This window comes from Manacus vitellinus, unplaced genomic scaffold (assembly GCF_001715985.3).
Source record: "Manacus vitellinus isolate BGI_N305 unplaced genomic scaffold, ASM171598v3 scaffold_21_pilon, whole genome shotgun sequence".
Classification (NCBI taxonomy): Eukaryota; Metazoa; Chordata; class Aves; order Passeriformes; family Pipridae; genus Manacus; species Manacus vitellinus.
The window spans coordinates 12,639,011-12,660,073 of NW_021939546.1; the positions used below are offsets into that span (position 1 = coordinate 12,639,011).

The following is a 21,063-nucleotide window of genomic DNA, read 5'->3' on the forward strand; positions in this document are numbered from 1 at the left end:
GAATCAATCTGCTTTTCTTGGGAATTTTTCCCAGCCCACTTACCCCTGATTGGAGAAATAACCGGACAAAGTTAATTGGGGCCCTGACATAAGAGAGGGGGGAAAAAAGTCTCAAAGTCATACAATGAGCGCAGAATTTATTTAAGACAAGCAAACAAGCAAGGGGAACACAAGCAAGGAAAGCCACTGTCCTTGGCAGGATGGCTGCTGTGAGCAGTGCACAGAGTGCCTTCGAAGCAGGATTGCTTCCCTAATGACTGCAGCAAGAACCATATTCAAACTCACCCGTGTTTGATTAGAACAATCAAAAAAAAACCCAACAGGAATTTCATTTTCCTTAGGAGAAAATGTCCAGTCTCGTAAAGAATCCTAACAGAGCTGCAATGGCTTTTTCCGCTGAGGTAAATTCAACAGGAATTAGAAAACATTTTACCAAGAAACTGAAGTTCCTTAAATTTTACATACAAAGAGTGACAAACAGGTTTGTTCCAGTTCAGCTGCACGCTGGGAGGCCCAGGGCAGGAAATACTTGAGGAGGCATTACACCCAGGATGAATATGTAGCTTTACAATAGGCCTACTGTAAATGAGGTTATCAAAATTAAAGTACCTAATTCTTTACATTTTGAACTATTCAAATACAGAAGATTATTCTTCTGTTTGCTACTGCTATGGGAAAAACTAATCCTATTTTACTAAAATAAAGTGTTAATGTTGCCAAGGCCACAGAAGGTACCACCATCAGAGCAGGGGTAGGTACTGACACCTCATGCCCTTTATTTCAGGTGGTGATTCATTAAGAGGCTGAAACAAAATAAAACTGTGGTTAGAGCTGGAGTTCCAGCCCTGGTCAGCAGTGCATCATCACTCAGTAAATTAGTCCCTGCCAGGGGGGAACACAGAGACATGGAAGTGAGAAAACAGAGGCACAGAAAGGCAAGTGACTTGCCCTGTTACCATCAGGTCAGGGATAGAGCAGGAAACAGGAGCAGCTCTCCCAAGCATCAACCCAGCCAGCACCCAAAAATGCTACATCAAAATGGAAGGAGCTCTCTGACAGGTCTTTGCTCTTACTGTATAGTCAGGAACTGATTTTGTGACCTTCCAGAACTCAAACTGGACATCTCTGGTAAAGAAACACTGGACAACTTCACGGGAAAGGCAGGATGTTTTTCTACAAGACTTCCTGAAAAGTTCTTGTGGCTTTTGTGATAGGAAGATCAGAGCTATTGTCAGAGCTGAAACCCAGCACTGTGACAAGCAAGAGAGCATTGCCTGCTCCAGGGTCTGCTTTTATTCTCTTCAAATCTACAGGCAAATTAAAAGAAAGAGAAAACAGAAAATTCTGAGTCCCACAAGTACAGTGAAGGGGATAAAAGTGCTGGGCATGGCTGGTTACTTGGGTTTTAATGAAAGGGTATGGACACAGTGCAACTGTAGCACATTTCACTTTGTTCCCTGTGTAAAAAATATTAATAAAGATACCAAAGTTGCTGGCTGAGCAGTTTTTTAGTCTTAAAATACTTTCATGTCTTCCCTTTTTTTTCATTTTTTCCCCTCATGGTAACAACTAAAGTTTTCAAAACCGTTTCACAGGCAGTAAACCCAAAGTATTGCCCTAGCTTGATAATGACATGTTTGGAACTTGATTTAGACTCCACCACTCTACCTAATCTCCAAAAGATTTGATGCTTCCAGCAGCAAGCTTGTAGTCATTGTAATAAATCCACAAACTCTGACATGGAAGCTACAGTATCTCCAGAAAGGAGGTCGATTAGAAACAGTACATTGTAGGTAAACCTGCTGAGGAAGGAAGGTTTAAATTTGGGCAGTGTTTTTGACAAATTGTGGCAACAATTATTCTGTGGAAGGCCACTAAGAGGAGCATGTTACTTTAACACCTTATTTTCTTGTAGTTAATAGGGGTCATTGAAGGGGTAATGGGGGTGTCCAGCATCTCTGGCTACAAGCTTTCCATCCACCTGTGAAGTAAACAAGACAAATGCAAGTCAGCAAGACAAAAATCCATTCTTACTCTCAGTTTCAATTTCTCCATGGTTTAGATTTCTAAACCTTTTTATCTCAAACATCTGGGAGTACATTTTTCAGCTTAAACGAGAGCTGTTCCCTCTGCTCCCAAGTCCTCCAAGCATTTCTTAAAAGAAAAGATAGATTTCTGTAGCCTAGAGCAAGAGCCTTTCAAGCTGCAGAGACCTGAAGAAGTAGATTAAGAATAGTTAAAAAAAGCCTTTTGCCTTGTAGCTGTTCCTGAGTAAGTGTTGTAACACGCACGCTTCCAAAACACTTTACTGGAGTTGGAACCTCTGTTTCCATGACAGAGTTGCTGGGCTGCCAATTTTTAGAGATGGATAAGATAAAACACACTGGATGACTTGTTCAGGGCCACATACTGAGGCATTAATAGTGTCACTGCACTCCTTCATAGCCCTTTTTGTTTAAGAACATTTCCACAGAAGACCAGCTTGTCCGGCTGTCACATGGAAATACTGAGACTGATATTTGCAGATCACAATCAAGCAGAGGCTCAGGCTGACCCAAAAGCAGATATGGCCATGCAGAAGTCTCAGTTCCTACGTCCCACCTCTGGGCATTCAGATGCACAAGCTGCATTTCTAGTTGCACTAAATCCATTGCAGCACCCCCAATGTGTGAGGAGCTGAGGTAAAACCTTGTCTGTAACGTTTGGGGAAGTCTGGGTGCATTGGCAGAAGTGCACACACCTCCCTGGGTGACAGGTGAGCATCGTTCAACTACAACTTACATTAAGCAACTAATGACTGAATAAAAGTCATGTCAGAGAAATCACTGATTTTTATACGTACAAATGTTGGTTTTATACATATTAAGGTGATGTTAGGGATCACTCAAAATGTTCCAGGGCCAGAGGGAATCACAGGGACTTTCAAATCAAGCATCCACTAGGAAACGCCTCCATCGGCTTTCAGTATAAAACCTGCATTTCAAAGCAACAGCTGGAATTCCTGCTATTGAACTGTTTAGATGAAATGAGTCGCCTGGGGGCACTGCAGAGCACAGAACGAGGGTGTCACGGTTTAACGTTTGACTAACGCTCTGATTAAAACAAAATTAAGCTGCAATGAAGCTGTCAACAGAAGGCTGTCTTTAAAACTGCGGACAGAAGTGTCACAGTAGCTTCAGGTTTCCTCATGTCCTCTTGAGAGCCAACAGCTTTCTCATATTCCTAGAATTCAGATTCCTCCTTTCCCTTCCCAGTTTCTTCCCCCTGCATATTTCTCCACAGCATGCCAAGACAGCAGCTGCCAGAAGCAATGTTTCACATCACTGATTCCAGTCTACCCCAGGAATTTGAGAGAAGGAGGGAGGATAAAATCAGCAGTGAACACACTGCAGGTGAAGGGTAGTTTACTGTTAAAAATAGGTCATGATGTGTACACGACCATCACTCCTCTCCTGGCTTGACAGTCATTTAAGTTTCACTTCAGTATATTCCTTGGCCAATTATGTGTTTCCAAAAGTTTGGATTTCAGGCAGGTGAAAGGTCATTTCCAACCTCTAACTAGGTAATGAACAGTTAAAATTATAAAGCAACTTAAATTGCCTACATGCAATGTAATGGCCTCTCCTCAGGCTTTAACACAACGAGGAAAAGAGAGGCACAACTATGAGAACTTGTGGTTATAGATCAGTGAAGTAAAGCAAGGAAGAACTGTCTTGTCAGATAGAACAGGAGCTCTGGTGTCACTGCCATATCACACTTTGAAATCCAGAACTGAATCTGTTAAGTCAGATTCATAAGAGAGATAGGCATGAAAGGTTAGATAGGAATTTTAATTCACAGATGATGAAAAATCTTTCCAATAAGCCCAGAAGCGATGGGCAGGAGACAAAAGGTTCCACTAGAGATCCTACAGCTACAGAGCCGTGATTTAATTCTCCTCATCTTGCTTCTTCCTGTCTTGTTATCTGACAATATGGCAATACCTTTGAAGCCCAGCTGCATCACATCCACCCTCTCTCAAGCTGGATGGGCTACCACTTTGAACTGCATTTCATCTCTCCTTTGTGAATCCCTGTGATCCGATCAGGTCTCCCAGGAAACATCAGCTCATCCAAATCAGGCTACATTCTAGTGTATTTTGCAGTTTCGTTAACAAAACAACTTTGTTTGCAGCCGAAGTATGAAAACACTTCCAAAGAAACACGCAGTCAGCAGCAGGTGTGCTTGTCACTGCCACACTCACACAGAGCAGCAGCTAAGCTTGCCCTTTGGTGTACAGACTCCTGATCCATAAACACAGAGATAATTTTGGCTGCAAGGATGTGGGGGTTTATATTTATGCACACATACAGTTGAAAGTGTGGCCTTGAGGTTCTCGTAAGCCCCAGCGTGATGAACAGTTGGAAGTTGTAACAAGTATCTAACCTCGACATGAGACAGACGTTCACCACACATTCACAACTTCTCTTTTCTAATTCAGACTTTGTCACTGATATGCTCTCCAGTATTCAAAAAAACCACAGTCCTGGAAAAAAGCTTTCCCCAAGGAACTCCTATAGCCAGCAGCCAATGACTACTGAAGAATAATCTCCAGGCAGACAAACTGCTGAAGAGGCAGGGGTATGCTTGACAGCTTCCAAATCTGCTGAGAGATTTCCTATATCTATGCAGTGTATGATAGCAAAGGGATAAATCACTTCAGATTCATTATAGCACAATTATAACAATTCATTATAGTTGCCATATGTTGGCCAGTGATGCACCTCTGCTGTACAGTCAGAAACAGGAGGATAAGAAAGGAGAAACACTAAAGACAGGAGACAAAAAGGCACTGAGTATTTTTTTTGCCATGATGGAAAAAGAACAAGGTCCTTTAATATAATAAAAGAAAGACTAAGAGGACTTCAACACTTACAAGGCATTGGTTTCTCTCAAAACAGAGAAGCATCTGCCAGTACATGAGGTAAGGTTTTGTGTGACAGTAAACTACTGATGCTGAAAGATGCTGCAGCTAATAGATTTGGGAAGAGAAATACAACATCCTAAGCCAAACTCCTTATATTGGAGCAAAGTCATTACAACAGATTCTGAAAGGGGGAACTTGCAGTGGAGGGGAGGGGACAAATTCCCAGAAGTGACTTCCACAATGGATGTGGAGAATTAACAGTACCCTGAGTCTTCACTGATCTTGGATGTTTATGGTATAAAGTAGACAGTGACAGCTGGAACAAGGAGAACTTCTGGAGGAATGCCATGGACCTCAGCCTGCTTGGACTTGTGAACAACAAATCAGCAGGAGTTTGGTGAGATTTGAAGTGAGATGGGACTCTGACTTAAAGATGGGTCAGTAATGGGAACTCAGGAGAGGGCCACCAGTGTCCAAAACAGACAAAAGTTTTCAAAGAGTTACCTCTTCTGTACCCAGACTTTGAAAAATTCTTTCCTCTTAGATAACCTAAGAAGACGCAGTGTTCTTACGAGTAAGTAGTTCTGATGGGGAGGCTGAAGAAAGAAAACTGTAAAACCTCAAGTTGTGGTCATGTGCACACACCAAAAACTACAAGAAACATGAAAAATTTACCGTGATCATTGGCACAATGTAACGCCAGTTTTTATTCAGGCTTGCAATGTGGCTCATCTCCTGGTCTGTGAGGCTGAAATCAAACACCTGAGAACAAAAGCAAGAGGCTTTGATAAATAACCATAAGTTGCCATCGGTTTGTCTTCTGCTTATAAATATGAAATTGCAATTAAACTCATTGTATAACAAACACCAAATAAAGGCTTAAAGTCTGAGGTGTTCACACACCTGCCAACTCTAAGCCTACACTGTTACTGCATAGTGCTCTTCCACAAAGATAAAAGCAGTAGGACTGTTCCTCCAAGTAAGTGCTGCCTATTCAATCAATATTCTGTTCCCACGTAGATCTAAAGCTCAAGTAACAGAATTTACAGGAATTTCTTGAGATTTCTAGCAGCACACTACGTGGCAGAATTTGGTTTAATGGCAGTAACAGCTACAGAAACAGCTCCTAACTTAGAAACAAGTATGTAACCAGCCAATCTTAGTGATTAAGGGCTGAAAAAAGATCCCAAGCAGTGATTTGGAGACATCCCCCAAGATTATTTAAAGTCAGAGTTCTCAAATAATTTTTAAAGTGAACTGTCTCTACTTCAGAGCAGAACTGAACCACACTTATTCCTTCAGCATCACTAGAATGGCAGTTTGCTGCAGAAATAGTCACCAGCCCTCACTTGCAGGACAGAGAAACTACTACTCATAAATAAGAACCACTGAACATCATTAGAAGACTCCCTTGTTCAATAAATTTGTGTCTCAAAAAAATTTAAGTAAAGACTTTTCATGTAGACTTCTAAAAAATACCTTCTGATAACAAGACTGTGCATGTGCACATCTGCACACACTCACACACTGAGTTGCTTAAAACCCATAATTTGTTTTCAAAAAAAAAAAAAAATCTTTACCCTCCCTTTTAAGTGTGTTGATGAACAAGTATGAACCAAGTGTCTCAGCTTGTTGCTCTGCAAGTCTTAGGACAGTGTATTACTCACATGAAAGGGAATTGATGAAACTCCTTTCCTCCATTTCAGCTTACCTGGAGATTCTGCTGAATGCGAGCAGGAGTGACACTCTTGGGAATGGCAACCACTTTACGCTGCACTTGCCATCTGTTAAGAGGAGGGGAGGTGAGAGATTTTGTCTGCGTGTGCAGCCCAAGAACCATAAGTATTTATTTTGGTTGAGTAATAATCTGTGACAGCAGAGATGCCACTTCTGTTTGTATGTGAAAAAAAAATCCCCAGGGGAGGAGCAACGCAGCACTGCATGGTATTAGGACCTGGTGTGTCCAAGCTCAAGCAAGACAGGAGTCACTGGACTAATTAGTGAGGGGAAGATGTTCATGCCCTGGAACAAGCAAGCAAGTTTCAAGTGTTTTAAGCTAAAAACCCGAGAAAGAGTCAGAAAAATGTACTTAGGCATTTTTTGCAAGTTCTAACACGACAGCTTCTGAGAAACCAGATGAAAACCCAGATCCCTGAAGTGCCTGTCTGGTGGCTTGAGCACAAAATCTTGAACATGTTCAACTGGCAGGATAACTTGCTACTGCCCAAGACCCTGGTAGTGATATCAACAGATATAAAGCCAGTCAAAAAATGAGGACAGAAATCCAATTTTACTTTACGAGGTGCTGATCACATTCTGGATATCACTCAATCACCTTGTTTCCCAGTATCCAGTTTTTGCTATATAAAAACAAAGCTACAAGCAGTTCTTCAGTGCAGAGGAGGAAGGTCTTTTCCTCACTCCCTCTTCTTGGGAACCCACCTGAATGCAGCAGCAAGTACTAGAGTGTTCAAGAAACTGGCCACACACAGATTCAGTGGGCAGCACTCACGTGGGGTACACCACTGCCTTTATTGCCCTACTGCTATTTCCCAGAAGAAAAGGTAGTGAACTGTCCCAGACATGGATCCAGGCCCTAAAAGGACCCCTCTGATCTAGTCCATCCACCTGTCCTAAGGCAGGACAAACTCTACCAGCTCTCTAAGACAAGCACCAAACGGAGTTTGCTTTTGGCACTCCCTGTGATTTTAACCCACACCAGTGGGACAGAACACATATTTAAGCAGATTCCTTCTGGCTTGAGTGTTTTGCTTTATTTAAGGCTGGGTCCCAAACACTACCTCTCTCACAATTGTTCTGTACCTGAGGATGATCTGTGCAGGTGACTTGCTGTATTTTTCTGCAATTTTTTTGATGCCAGGTTCTTCTAGAAGCACGGGCTCATCTGGGTGTTTCCACATACGGTCTGGAGAACCCAGGGGACTGTAGGCAGTGACAACCAGTCCCCGTTTCTGGCAGTGAGCAATCAGCTCGTTCTGAGCCAGGTAAGGATGGCATTCCACCTATTAAAATGACCCACAGAACAGATATCAACACAAAACTAAACAAATGGGAAGCAGAGCACAGCAGAACCAAACACATCACAGGAGCTCGTTCCAGATTCCGGAAAACCTTATGAGGATAAGATTTAAGTTAAGGTATAACCAGGAGAGTGAAGAAGTGTCTGGTGGGCTAAGTTTACAAGAAACAGAAAAGAAATCATCTAAGCTTAATGCTGGATTTTCCCCAGGTACCAAAACAGGTCATACAGCAACAAAGGAAACTCTCTATGATAGGGATTCCCGTTACTCCTCACTATCTTTCCTTCTTACAGACTAAATTGTTCCTCTTGTGCTAAACACATAGCATCAGTTTGCAAATTCTTTACTCTTTTGGACAAATAGGAAAGGTGTTTTGTCTTCTTCATTCATCTCACCTGGAGCACAGCTGGTTTGACTGTAGCCACACTCAGCACATCATCGATCTGACGACTGTTGAAGTTTGACAGCCCAATGGCTTTCACAAGACCTTTTTCCACCAGTTTCTCCATGGCCTTCCAGGTATCCTTGTAATCGGTGTAATCGTAGCGCATCGTGTTATCAGGATTCTTCGGGAAGAGATTGTCCCCTCGCCTACAGCACCAAAGGTGAAGGGTAAGTACACCTATCACGTTATTTACATTATGTTAGTTCTTCACTAAAAGAAACCTTCCCCAAAGTATTCTTGAAAACTTACACTGGAGGGCAGAGCACAAACTGAGTGAGTTTATCTGTTCAATTCCATTATATGATTAAGCCTCTAAGCAGTTATTACACAGATAGTCTTCCTACATCAAGTTGTTATACAGCACTTTGAAGTAGTTACCTGGATTACACAGAACTGATAAGCCACTGTATACACAGCAGCAGCTCTTTGCACACTTGGATCCTAATAAAACAGCTGATTTAGGGAGCAGCAACTCCCGCTGCTTTGGGTTGGAGTGGCTTTGGGTTTTCAATTTATTTCCAAGAGAGGATTGGTATTCTTCATAGGCTGTCTGGAGCTGCTAGCAAAGGGATCTTGGGTTAAGAGGTATCTAGGAGAAACTGTATTCTCACAGAAGTCTTAATATGTACACGTTGGTTGGGCGTGTTTCCTTCCAGTAAGTCACACCAACACATTTAAAAAATAAAATTAAAAATAATTTTAAAAAAAAAAAGGCCAAAAGAAACAAACAGACACAAAGAATCTAGTTGTGCCAGGTGACACCACCACAGCCAAAGGGCTGTGACTGGTCCCTGAGCAGTCCATGCTTGGAAGAGTATAAGCAATCCCAGTGGAAGAGCACTGCTTCATAACCACCACAGGACTTTGCTAGCTCAGAACTCAGACCCTTACATTGCTCTAACTAAGCAGGGAATGGTGTGAGAAATGGCAGCAGTTGGGGACAAGGGAAGATGGTTCTTCATGTCATTGATAAATCTAGAAACAAAAGTAACTCTGAAAGCTTTATCAGTTCCCAGCTCAGAAAAGCAGCCTCATGTGTCAAGAGTATTGCGTTAAGTGGGGGTAATTTTCAAGACCTAGAGGCACTGGGATTTTCATGTGGAAGTCCTTTGCTCAGCTTCCCAGGACAACAGGCATTATAGATAAGCATGCATTAAAACTGTTAGGTAGAATAATGGAAAACTGGAGAGTGAGTGAAGAGTTTCCAAGGAGAAGAAAAAGGAGAAGTGCTTTATTAGAGTGTCAGTTGTGTCAGCGGTTGCGTAACATCAAGCAAATTTAAACATTAGTAATATCTAAACATACATCATTATCTGTGTTTCTGTGTTATGTGTCATTCTCAAAGCAATATTTAATGGGTCTTTTTTTCCAAGCAAATGAAAAGCAAACCTGTTTCACAACAGGGGGAATTTTTAACAGCTCTTCCTCCAGACCAAAAGCACTTCCTCATTCCATTATGCTGAGGAATATATTTATACTTTGAGCATCTTTCATCTTACCATTAGTGTTTCACTCTGTAAAATTCAGTTCCTATAATCAGAAGGAGTAAAAACATTCTCAAAGCTGCAGAATGCACAGAGTCCTCATAAACTGACAGGGTCTTCCCTGTTGCCTGTTGAGTGAAGACTCCATGCAAACATCAGGTCAGATTTATTCCCCTTGCCTTTTTTTTGCTGATTGTAGTTGGGTGGGGGGGGACAACTGTTTCCACATCTACAAGGAAATAAAGTATGGAACTCTGCTTCTCATGGGGTTGTAGGGTAATTGCATTTAGCACTTAACTGGAAAACTTTCTCATCTCTTATTTCCTCAAATCATAGAATTACTGCAATTAGTGTCAAAAGAAGTCATTTCACTTCCTCCTCACACAGATGCCACTATGATACTGCATGTGCTTGGCCACTCCAGTACACTGAATAACTACTAGTGAAAAGTGTTTTCTTCTTTACAAAGCACTTAATTTTCATTTTACAGATCGGTACAACTAAGGCACAGAGCAGTTTCAGTATTTCCTTAAGGTTACCACACTTCCCCAATGCCTAAATGAAGACACTGGACTATTTTAACTTCTAATGTATTTGAAACTCAAAGACTTTACCTCACAGGTAGTGTAAGATGGTAAGCTTCAGTATAGAAACTCGTCCCATAAAGCTTTATTACTTTTCCCAGTTACCTAATCTTGGCACCTATGCCAAACTGTTACCAGTTTAGTGATCCTAATTTCATTACCTAATTGTTCTCATGACTAAAAAATTTATGTAGTTGCCTAAAGATTTTAAATGAAGACTTAATACTCATTTTCCAGCCTCATCATTGCTAAATAATGAGAGCAATTATCCTTTTTCTATTTACAATGCTACACAAAACCATAAGTTTTGTCTCCTCTACTGTATGTTTACAGACATGCTACAAATCTAACAATAAACAAATTCCCACCCAACTGAAATTCAAAGAATGAAATTTGAACAATTGTTTCTGTGAATGAATGGACAAAATATGAGTAAGTTATGTGTAGAAAAGAGTGCCTACTTGACAGTCCACAGGACCACACACCAAAAAACATCTTGCAGGCAGTATACACAGGAAGAAATTCACAGAAAAAATGTCCTCAGGATATAACATAATATAACTGGGCTTTCTGCATTCTGTGCCCTTTCCACTTAGTACTTACTCAAAGGCATGAGGCCAGTGCATAAGGTACAGGTCCAGGTAATCCAGCTTCATATCTCCAAGTGTTTTCCTCAGTGCTGGCTCTACATCTTCTGGGTGGTGCTTGGTATTCCAGAGCTTTGATGTTACAAACAGGTCCTCCCTTTTAATAACCTTCAAGAAAGGAAGGAGAGCACAATTTACTGGAACGAGTTCAGAAAGAGAATTGCAACAATTACCCAACTAGTTTTAAAACAAAGAGAACAATTGAAGTTTTTGTTTAAAAAAAAAAAGGTTAACACATGGAACATACTAATTAAACTTTTCGAATGTTCTCCATCCAATAAAACTGGATGGAGAAGAGCCTGAGAAATACACACACTGGCAGGTCCAGAAGTATATCAAATACTTTGGTGATTTATTAGAAGTTCTGAAAAACAAAACAATCCTTTCCACACACGCTCTTCCCAACTTTCCAATTCAAGGGTTAAAGCCACTACTAAGTGTGATGTGGTCAAAAGAAAGATTATTCCGTTTATTCATATGTAAATTTTGAAATTTCTATTTAACAACTCACATATTCAAGGCATAACCAGCCAACTGACTTTACTCATCACATGCTATAAACCAAGAATGCTTCTTGTGGAAAGAGCATGGGAAAATAAACAAAACTTTCCCCAAACCTTTGCATTTGAGTTTCCTGGCTGTGTAAGGAACACACTAAGAACTGAAAGCCCTGTACTGTCTTGGAAGGGTAAGACCCATAAATAAAACAAACAGAGAGTTGGTTAACTAGATAGTATAAAATGCAAAAGGGAGATCACAGCTGAGGCACAGAATTCCATCACAAAGGATGCTTCTCACTGTCTTATGTCTGACAAAATTTCACTCAAGTCTGTATTTTGAAGAAGCTGGAATGATTAATCCCTTAGTTTCTCTCCTCCAACCATTCAATTATTTCTGTGTTTCACACAAGGAGGTCGTGTTCAAGAAGAAAGATTTTTAAAAATTCTTTTTAAAAATAATTTTAATTGAAATTGTAGATTTGAGTTAGCTGGCTAATGTGAACTGAACAAAAGATCTATGCTTCCCTTTGTGAGTTACCACATCTAGTAGGGAGGAATCCCTGGGGCAAGCTGAAAACACCCTCTCTCAAGCAAATCACAAAACAAAGAGATTGCCCTAAAGCCAAGGCAAGAGCAGCAGGAAAACAGGAACATGAAAACTTTCTTTCCATGGGCTCTGAGGCTGTACAGGCAATCCTTCTGGCCCCTTGGGCCAACAAGAGCAAGGGGATAAATTTAAGATTCCACCATCCATAGGAATGCCTGTTACATTACATTATACTTAGGCCTTGGACTCTCAGGCCTGGAGTCACAGTTATTAAAACCTGACACACAATCACTGTTCAAAAAAAAGAAATCACCACGTATTTACTCACTCATATTTTACCTATAACCACAAAACCTACACTCACCAAATTTGCTGAGGCTACCTACCATTGCCTGCTAGACTGGAAAATTAGAGTAACTTTCCATATAAATCGTGGCAAGTATTTTACGTTATAACTACTGATTCCGGGAACCCACAGTCTTTGAACATCCAAACTGGGATACTTCGTGAGGGGGAAAGGGGCAGGCAGGTAAATTTAAAAAAAGAAAAAAAAAAAAGGCATTTTCTGTAGCTTCCATCCAAATATTCCTGACAATCTCTTCTCCCCATGACAGCCAGGAGGGTTTTAAGAGCAGAGAAAGCCCTCCTTCATGCCTGCTCCTGGCTAAATAACAAACAGCTGGGGTAGACCAGGAGGAACAGCCACAAATGTCAGCTTCACAAGTCTGCTTCTGGGTCACGGCTGTAAATTTTGATACAGCACACACAGTCAGCACGGGGATCCCCGTGTTTCTACCTTGTTGGGCCCAACACACTCCTGGAAGGCCTCCCCGATCTCGGCCTCGTTGCTGTAGGCCGCGGCGCAGTCGATGTGGCGATAGCCCACGCTCAGGGCACATTTCACGGCGTCCTTCACCTGCAATCAGAAACAGATTGTCCAGTGCCAGCACTGAGAAGGGACACAGCACCGGGACAAAAGCTAAAAAAATGTTATAGACTCAGTGAGCAACGCTCCCAAAAAAACCCCCACAGACCTGCATAAGGTTGTGAGACTCAAAGCGCAGGATACAGGGCCCTCTGTGGCACAGCCCTGGGGGGGAGAGGTGATTGCTGGCAGACACTCCAGGAGTAACAAGAAAATGGGCTGTGCACACAGGACCATTCATACAGGAATGCACCAGGATAGAACAAATCCCTACTTTTTGCTATAGCTGTCACACTTTTCTTAGATATAAAATGAGCTTTAAGAAGCAGTTTTCAAATAAATCAAGGCTTCAGAAGACAAACTTTCTCACCTGACTGACGAATCCATGTCAGTTAAACCTGAAATATATCTCCTCTCGCCCAGCAAAGGAAGAGCCTGGTTTCTAACTCCAGAATCACCAGAGTTTGGGTTTGGTTCAACTACTCACACTTAAGTGCTAAGATAATGCTATTTTATGGCACATTTTTATTTTGTGTCTCATTCTTACTGATTACACAACAATGAAAGTTATATTGCTGGGATACTCCTGATGGTGCTCACGACTTCGCATTTTGCTCACATTGAAGGTGTTGCCAACAGCAACACGCCCTTTGCTGCGTATTGTTACACAAAAGCCAGAACAGTTGGGAACCAAGGCGCTATATTTCAAATTTGTATCTGCTTTCGAAAGCTCTAATGAAGCAGAAGCACAAAACATCTTCACATGTGGGCCTCAGATATGAGGTGAGTCCAGGAACCACACAATGGCATCTTTGTGAGGAATCATAAGGAGCTTTTGAATAAAGATTTTTTAATAACTGATTGTGCAAGAACGAAGATTACTACAGGTGCCAGTGTAGTCATCATCTCCTGTTAGGCTGATGGGCATTTAGTAAAATCTGTTTCATTTAAGTTCCAGTGGATAGCAAGCACATGTTCTCTATGACATCTATCCACCTGAAGCACTACAGAAAGAGTACATCCTACCTGCACTGGGATTTCTATACATTGCTACTCACTGACCTGTCTCTCAAAACTGGGGGAGACTGTAAATTACTCTGGGTACAATGCTTGATGCAATAGGACCCTAATGCGTTTATAGAGATCACCTCTCTTGACAAGAGACTAAAAATGTGTCCACAAAGGCTAGAGGGAGATTGGTTTCTTTCAACTTAACCAAAGTACCAGGATTTTCAATTTTAAACCTGACAAAATTAGTAATACCAAGTAAAGGCATGTACAGTCCTGCTTTTGGATGCTACAGAAAGGCAAAGGGGAATCAAATGTGAAAACATCTCTCTCCTACTGCTGGATTTCATTTGTTTTTCTTTTCAAGAACAGCAGTAAAGGCAGATACAGGATATTCTGACTGCATTCTTTGGCATTTTGAGAGCAGAACTGGAATGTAGCTCAGTTTCCCTTAGCCAGAATGACAAAGCACTTCTATCATAGCAGTGAAGTGAACTATTCCCTTCTCTAGCAGGATGGGAGATACAGTGCTCCTTTTGCCTGACAAAGGCATTCCTCAGAAGGTCACTACAAAGTCAAGGGCAGGGTAACTCTAAAATCACTTGAGACACAGTAAAGGCTTTTAAGACTCAATATCTATTCCCCAAAGAGATGAGAATTGTGGAGAGGGACAGGACAGGGAAACTAGCAATGTTCTATGTCTGCACTAATCCCTTATTTCCTGTGTCAGATTAATACTTTTTTAAAATCCAAAAAGGCACAAAATTTGCCATAAAATACAAGTAGGTACCGCTCACAGAAGACCAGAGATAAGGCACTAGAAACATGTCTCTGCAAAGTGTTCCCAACAGGAGGTTGTATTTTTTTATCAGCATGTTTTGACAAATTTCTAGCACTGAAAAACTGGGACTGGTCATTTAAATAAGGTTTGGATCTGGGAAAAAAAAAATCTGTATTTTTGTAAACTACTCTCAGCCTACTAAGATGTTCCCATGTGAACTGAAAGTTCCTGTTCCACATAAAAGGCAAGCAATCAAGAGAAAACATGCAAAAAAAAAAAAAGGCATTTTTGGAGGGGAAAAAAATAACATATAGATGTAAGTCTAAGAAAAGTACTTTTTTTAAAGGAATTTTTGTATTTTTGAGATTATGTGCAGACAGATACACACATTTTGTGGTGGGGAACAGAGGAGGTGGAGATTCATGTGCCTCTGGCTATTTGGTGGTGTGCAGTAACAGTAGCCAAAGGATCCTTCAATCTTTCCACACATTCTTTAGTTTAGCCTGCTGATTCATGCCTTTCTTCAAATGGTTTGCTCCAAAACAGACACAATATTGCAGTCCATGTGATATTCAGATGGAGTATGACCAGAACATAAGTGTTCCTGTATTACAGTTTCTACATATTGCACTAAAATTTGTTGAAAATGAACCAGATAAGCAAAGCCAACCTAAGAGGTGGTGTTGCCTAAAAGAAAAAGGGGGCTGCCTCTTATCCTTCAAATGTTGATTTTAAGCCCCTCCCTTAACACATACCAGCAGCAGTGAATTTTTGGTGCCTGTAACCAGGATTCTCCATATTGCCTAATGAACTTCAAGAACTGAACAGTCTCCTCAGTAGCTGCAATCCTGTCACAAGACACTTAGTCTAACTGGTTTTCTGAGGCATGTGTTTCCTCTTCAGTTCTCCTGAAGTTTCACACAGAAATACAACTTCCCTAAGCCCCATGTCTCTCTCCCCCTCCACAGAGCCAGCCTCTGCCACTGCAGGTTAGACTGCTCATCAGGTGGGGATCAATCCTGCAGCTTGAAAGCATGGCTCTCTTGAGAGAACAAAGCATTAAAGGGTTACAGATAATCCAGCTGCAATATCAAAAAGCCATGCTACTGATATTCTCGATGCTCTTGTTTGAATGGATTTCTCTTTGAACTCATTCACGCTGTCAGTTCATAAAACTTTTGTACTGTGCTCTCTTCCATTCAACAGGCCTCTGTCATGTTCCTATGGAAACATGTAAAACAAATTTCTCTTCTAGCATTTGATTATGTAAAACACAAAACACCCTATTATTTTATAGGGTCTAAATCCTATAAAATCCTATAGTCTTCCAACATGGATTTAGATTCAATAATTTGTCCCCCATTCTTAATATCTAGGAAACTAGGGCTGCAATGACACCTTTGTACTGGACTGCTAAGATCTGGCTACAGGTCAGGGCTTGCTTACAATCAGGAACAGCAATAACAAAGAAATCACTCAAGCTTGGCAAGGAAAATAACTACAATGTGCAAAACATTTGCCTGAAATAATTTAAAAGCCATCCATTTCCATGCTTGCTTCTAATGCAGCCCTTGCACAAAGGAGCTTTTGACACATAGCCTCTACTTGGGAAACAGCTAGATTAAATACAATCAATGATAATTCTTCTGCTTCTCTGGGTTTTGGCCCTCAGTCTTTAATTCATAACAGCAATTATTATGCCTGAACTATATCATGTCCTTTTAAGGGTAAATCATTTGGATGATCAGCCAAACTGCCGCTATGCCTCTGAATTTTCAAAAGTGACAATCAGAAATTTATTTATTCCATAGGAATAGCAGCAACTTCTGTAACTCTGGTCATTCCTAGATTTTGCCTGCAATACATTCTGCAAGTAGTCTTTGAAGACAGCAGATATTGCAAATAAGTGACTCCCAGTGTGATTTCTGAGGAACCCCAGAGAAGATGGCTGGATCGTGTGTGGGGTCCAGCTGCTAGCAGCACTGCTTATTATGGCAAAATCCTGAATTAGGTTTAAATTATGCACAAACAGGATCTGTTCCAGTTCCTTTATAAGGCTGCACTCTCCCCAGAACAGTTCATGCACAAAATAAACAATGTATTCATATTTTGTTTGGTTAGTCTCAGACATTTGTTTTGGACAAAGCACATTTAACTGCTCTGAGTGCACAGAAATTCATCCATTAAGTTTGTGCATATTAATAAACTTAATTAAGCTGTCAGTTGATGTTTTAAGTGGCAGAGCTGAACATTCACCCTCGTCCTCGTTTAAGAGGTTGACTGAGCTCTCAACCCAACTCAGTGGCCACATTAGCACAGCTTCCATTCCTAACAGATCCACTGTCCTGACAGCTGTTTGGACAGGAAAACCCACAATAAATGGCTCTGAATAGATTTAATTTTCATAGCTTGTTTCCCACCTTCTCCTCTAGTTGGCACAAGAGAATAGCACATCTTGAGAAGGGTTTTAACTTTCCCTCTCAGTCACAAAGCTCACGTAGGAGTAGCAGCAAGACACACAACTACTGCACAGACATGCAACAGTGCAAATGCATGACCCAGAGAAGCTGTGGATGCCCCATCCCTGGAAGTGTTCCAAGGCCAGGTTGGATGGGACTTGGAGCAACCTGGTCTAGTGGAAGGTGTCCCTGCCCACGGCACGGAGTTGAAACCAGATCTTTAAGGTCTCTACCAACCCAAACTATCCTGTGATTCTACAATTCTTTGAACACCAGCTAAGAATTCCACCAAGCAGTGGACGTGGCCTTCCACAGGAAGCATGTACAATTTCTTCCCCTAAGAATTTATCTTTTAACCAAATGAAAGAGAAAGGAAAAGACAGATGAGGGGGAGAAGCATTCCAATAGCAGGCACAGTCCACAGCAGGCAAACATTCCCACAGACTGTTTGTAGTAACACGGGGAATTGTTTCCAAGTGTGGTGTTTGCCAATTCATTGCATTCAGAGGCAGAGTGAATGTCTAATGATACATGAGTCTCTTAGTCTAAAAGCTGGCTGACCCAAGCAAGTTCTTTGTTTTTCTGCTAACCATTGGCTGACTGTTGGAACAGGACTCATTGCAAGAACAACTACATTTCTTGCCTCCCAAAATAATGCTTTCTGCTGAGTCACCAGCCTAAGCCAGAGGGGCATCTGGTCAAGCTGGCAGCCTGAGGACTTATCAGTGGAAAAGCCCAGCATCACACTACTGCTACAGCATTTTCCCTGTCCCACCTTACTCACTGGTCTCTTTCTGGATTCATGTCCCAAAGCACAACTGCCTGGGGTCAGGGTTAACAAGTTTGAAGGGATCTCCTACTGCTGCTTTAATGCCTTAGTTGTGCAAATACACACATACATTCCACTGGCTTCAGTGGACTCAAAGCCAGAACAACTCGAGCAAAGGATCCGAGCCTCAGATCTGGGGTCTCCAAAAAAAAAAAGGTGTACACACCACAAAGACTGTTGTGAGCACAATATTGTATTATTCTCTGCTTACTTGGCCACGGTCACTTTTCCAAGTTCCCAGTCCCACGAGAGGCATCTTCTGCCCATTGTGGAGTGTAACGAAGTCACACGCTGCAGACATTTTTGCCTGGAGAATAAAAAGAACAAATGGTTTTGGAGCAATTCAGTAAGTTGCAAAAATTTACCTCTTCTGCTCCCAACAGCAAAGTTTTTTTTAATCAAAAAGGAAGGGCTTACAGTGTGTCCCAACATCCTCACAATCTATGTTTCTGCTCCAACAGTTAAAAGACTGCATTCAGGATGAGCTCCAAAGCTGGCTAGCTGATTTCAGCAGAAGCTGAGGAAGTTACTTCCCAAGTTCTGCTGCATCTAAACTTATTACTGTTATATGTTTAAAAAAACAACAAACAGAATCAAGAGTGGAAACATGCAATGTTGGTTGAATATCTGTCTATATAAGAGGAATGGATGCTTTCAAAGCATAGCATTCACACAGCATACCTTCCCAAAAAAGATCTGCCTTCTCTGTGTTATCATTTTCCTTAGATAATTAGGTACCAGCCCACAGATGTGTTCACGCAGAGAGTTTATATTTTCAATTTTTTTCTTAGCTTATCAACCCACTTTTTTTGTAGATTTACAGCAGACACCAAACAGCACACTTGTTTTTCAGAAGGACATAACGGCACAGCTTGAGTGATCCTGACCTGAAGGCCACGGCACACCAAGGAGCTGGTGATCCACAGAACAATTAAACCAGAGTAGGTCCAGGCTTCCCCTGTGCTGCACGTCATGCACAGGGTGGCCTCCAGGCCTGTTCTGTGGGATGCACAACCCAGGACTGCAGGATAAGCTTAGCAGCCACCTGTAACAGGGCAACGTGCAGGCAGCTCAAACTTTGTACCTGCGATTATGCCTCCTTGCTGTTATCTAAAAGAGCAGGAAGTTCTCATGCAAGCACCCTTTGTGTTTGACAGTAGAGGTGATGAATAGAGCTGTTTTCTTGTAAAAGAATTCCTAGGAGTTTGAGTGACCAAAACAGGGTAACCTCTCTTATGGACAGGGTCAGCACAACATGCTGCCCACAAATCAGAGGAGGTCTGCACAACCTGGGGCTCCCAGCACCTGAAGGGATGCAAGATTATCAACACTTTCCTCTTTATAGGGTTAGCTCTCAAAACCAGTGTTTGAAGTGATACTTCAGACTCCCAGTGCCCTCCTTACCAGGATTGATTGTAATGGGCCAACAGGTCCTGGTGCAAAACGACAATCACATAAAACTGATGCTCTGGATTTGCACTGAGTTAAGTCCAGATAATGGTGCTGAACGCAATCACTGGTGAACCAAATTGCAGGTGTACATCTACTTTTTGGAGGAGGGGGTCAGAGAAGGCAGAATGAAAATGCCAACAGTATTCTCTTCTATTCTGAGCTTGCACAGCCATTTTGTAGCCAGCTACATGCAAGTGGGTGCTTTTTACCTGAAATTAGTTGCCTAAATAAAGGCATCTCCTTACATCACGTAACACAACTAAAAACTTCAGGCTTTTTGGTTCACTTTGGCCTATAATACAAATAAGACACCAACCGTAAGCTTTACACAACCATTATGCAATCATCTTAAAGGTAAGAGTTCAGCTCAGAAGACAAGGTACACATTTAATCAATAACTAGCATCAGCACATTTTCTAAGATCCATTCTGCTTCATGTAACGTTGTTGTATATTAACACCACTGAGAGATCAGAAATAAAACCTCTGGAAGAATGAAACACGTCAAAATGAGAGACACTGGAAGAAAATACATTAATTACCATTTTTGACTCAGATTCTTCTCTAAAATAGGAGAGTTAGGAGAACCACTGTATCTGCTAGCCATCATCATTTGGTTCACTAAAATGCTGGACGCCTCTTCTTAGGAGGGCAGAGACAAAACCAAACACAAAAGCAAACTAATTCTGGACAAGACAGATGTGGTTTTTAGCTTAACAATACCGACCTATTTGCCACATTCACATAAAAGAATTAAATCTCACAGTAATTCAAAGGCTGGGAGGATGCATCAATAACCAGAGTAGCACGAACCACACCTGCGCATCAACCCAGGATACAACTCATTTTTAACCAGAAGCAAGGGGTCTTCCGGCAGTAAAACACACATAGATATGCATAATATTAATACGTATAGCTATGCAAATAGGAACACATTGGCAATACTTAAATCGCCGCTACCGAACAGCCGAATGCAGCACAGACGAGGGGCGACCCTCCGTATTTCGGCTGCCCCCGGAGGCGCCAAGCGCGCCCAACCTGCCCCTTATCGGGACGGGCGATAAGGCGCCCCGCAGCCCCCGCCACTCACCCCTCGCACTCACCGCCCGCCCGCAGCGCTCTCAGCTCAGCTCGGCCCGACCCAGCCTCAAGCTCAGCCCAACCCGGCCCTTCCGCTTCCGCACCGGGACGCGCCGGGTCGGGGCCGAGCAAGCGGCGGGTGGCCGCTGCCAGGCCGGAGGTGAAGGTCGGCCCGTGAGGGCTCGCGGGGCAGAGCAGCCGCCCCCAGCGCGCGCTGCCCCCGGCGGCGCTCGGATCCCGCGCGGGCTGTCCCGGCGCTGCTGCGGCCCCGGCCCCACCCGCCTCCCCAGACGGGGAACTCATCGGCCGCTCCTTCTCGGTCCGGGTCCCCTCGGGAAGGTCGGACAGCCCACATCCCCCTCGCCCCGTTCGCAGC

At 42.3% G+C, this 21,063-nt stretch overlaps 1 protein-coding gene across 3 annotated transcripts; it reads right to left on the bottom strand.

Annotated features, from left to right (window-relative positions):
• Nucleotides 1-1,537: 1,537 nt before the first annotated feature.
• On the bottom strand, nucleotides 1,538-20,745 carry AKR1A1 (aldo-keto reductase family 1 member A1). 3 transcript variants are annotated; one of them, XM_029959722.1, is made up of 9 exons: nucleotides 20,711-20,745; nucleotides 18,368-18,463; nucleotides 12,951-13,070; nucleotides 11,064-11,215; nucleotides 8,343-8,538; nucleotides 7,730-7,929; nucleotides 6,618-6,690; nucleotides 5,582-5,668; nucleotides 1,538-1,981 (listed from the first exon to the last, which is right to left on the bottom strand). In XM_029959722.1, exons 2-9 carry the CDS (start codon nucleotides 18,455-18,457, stop codon nucleotides 1,916-1,918), a joined length of 984 nt encoding a protein of 327 aa, XP_029815582.1. In that variant the 5' UTR covers nucleotides 18,458-18,463; nucleotides 20,711-20,745; the 3' UTR covers nucleotides 1,538-1,915. The 3 variants fall into 3 exon arrangements, with proteins under 3 accessions (XP_029815582.1, XP_017927659.2, XP_017927658.2); XM_018072170.2 differs by lacking the exon at nucleotides 20,711-20,745 and adding an exon at nucleotides 19,818-19,839; XM_018072169.2 differs by lacking the exon at nucleotides 20,711-20,745 and adding an exon at nucleotides 19,044-19,200.
• Between the last annotated feature and the right edge of the window lie 318 nt (nucleotides 20,746-21,063).

Excerpts from the sequence above, each read along its gene's own strand:
- AKR1A1 (XM_018072169.2), bottom strand. The coding sequence starts at position 19,130 with ATGACGTGCAGCACAGGGGAAGCCTGGACCTACTCTGGTTTAATTGTT. Across the intron at positions 13,071-18,367 it reads GGAAAAGTGACCGTGGCCAA|GTGAAGGACGCCGTGAAATG; the intron begins GTAAGCAGAGAA and ends TTCTGATTGCAG. Across the intron at positions 5,669-6,617 it reads GCATTCAGCAGAATCTCCAG|GTGTTTGATTTCAGCCTCAC; the intron begins GTAAGCTGAAAT and ends TTTTGTTCTCAG.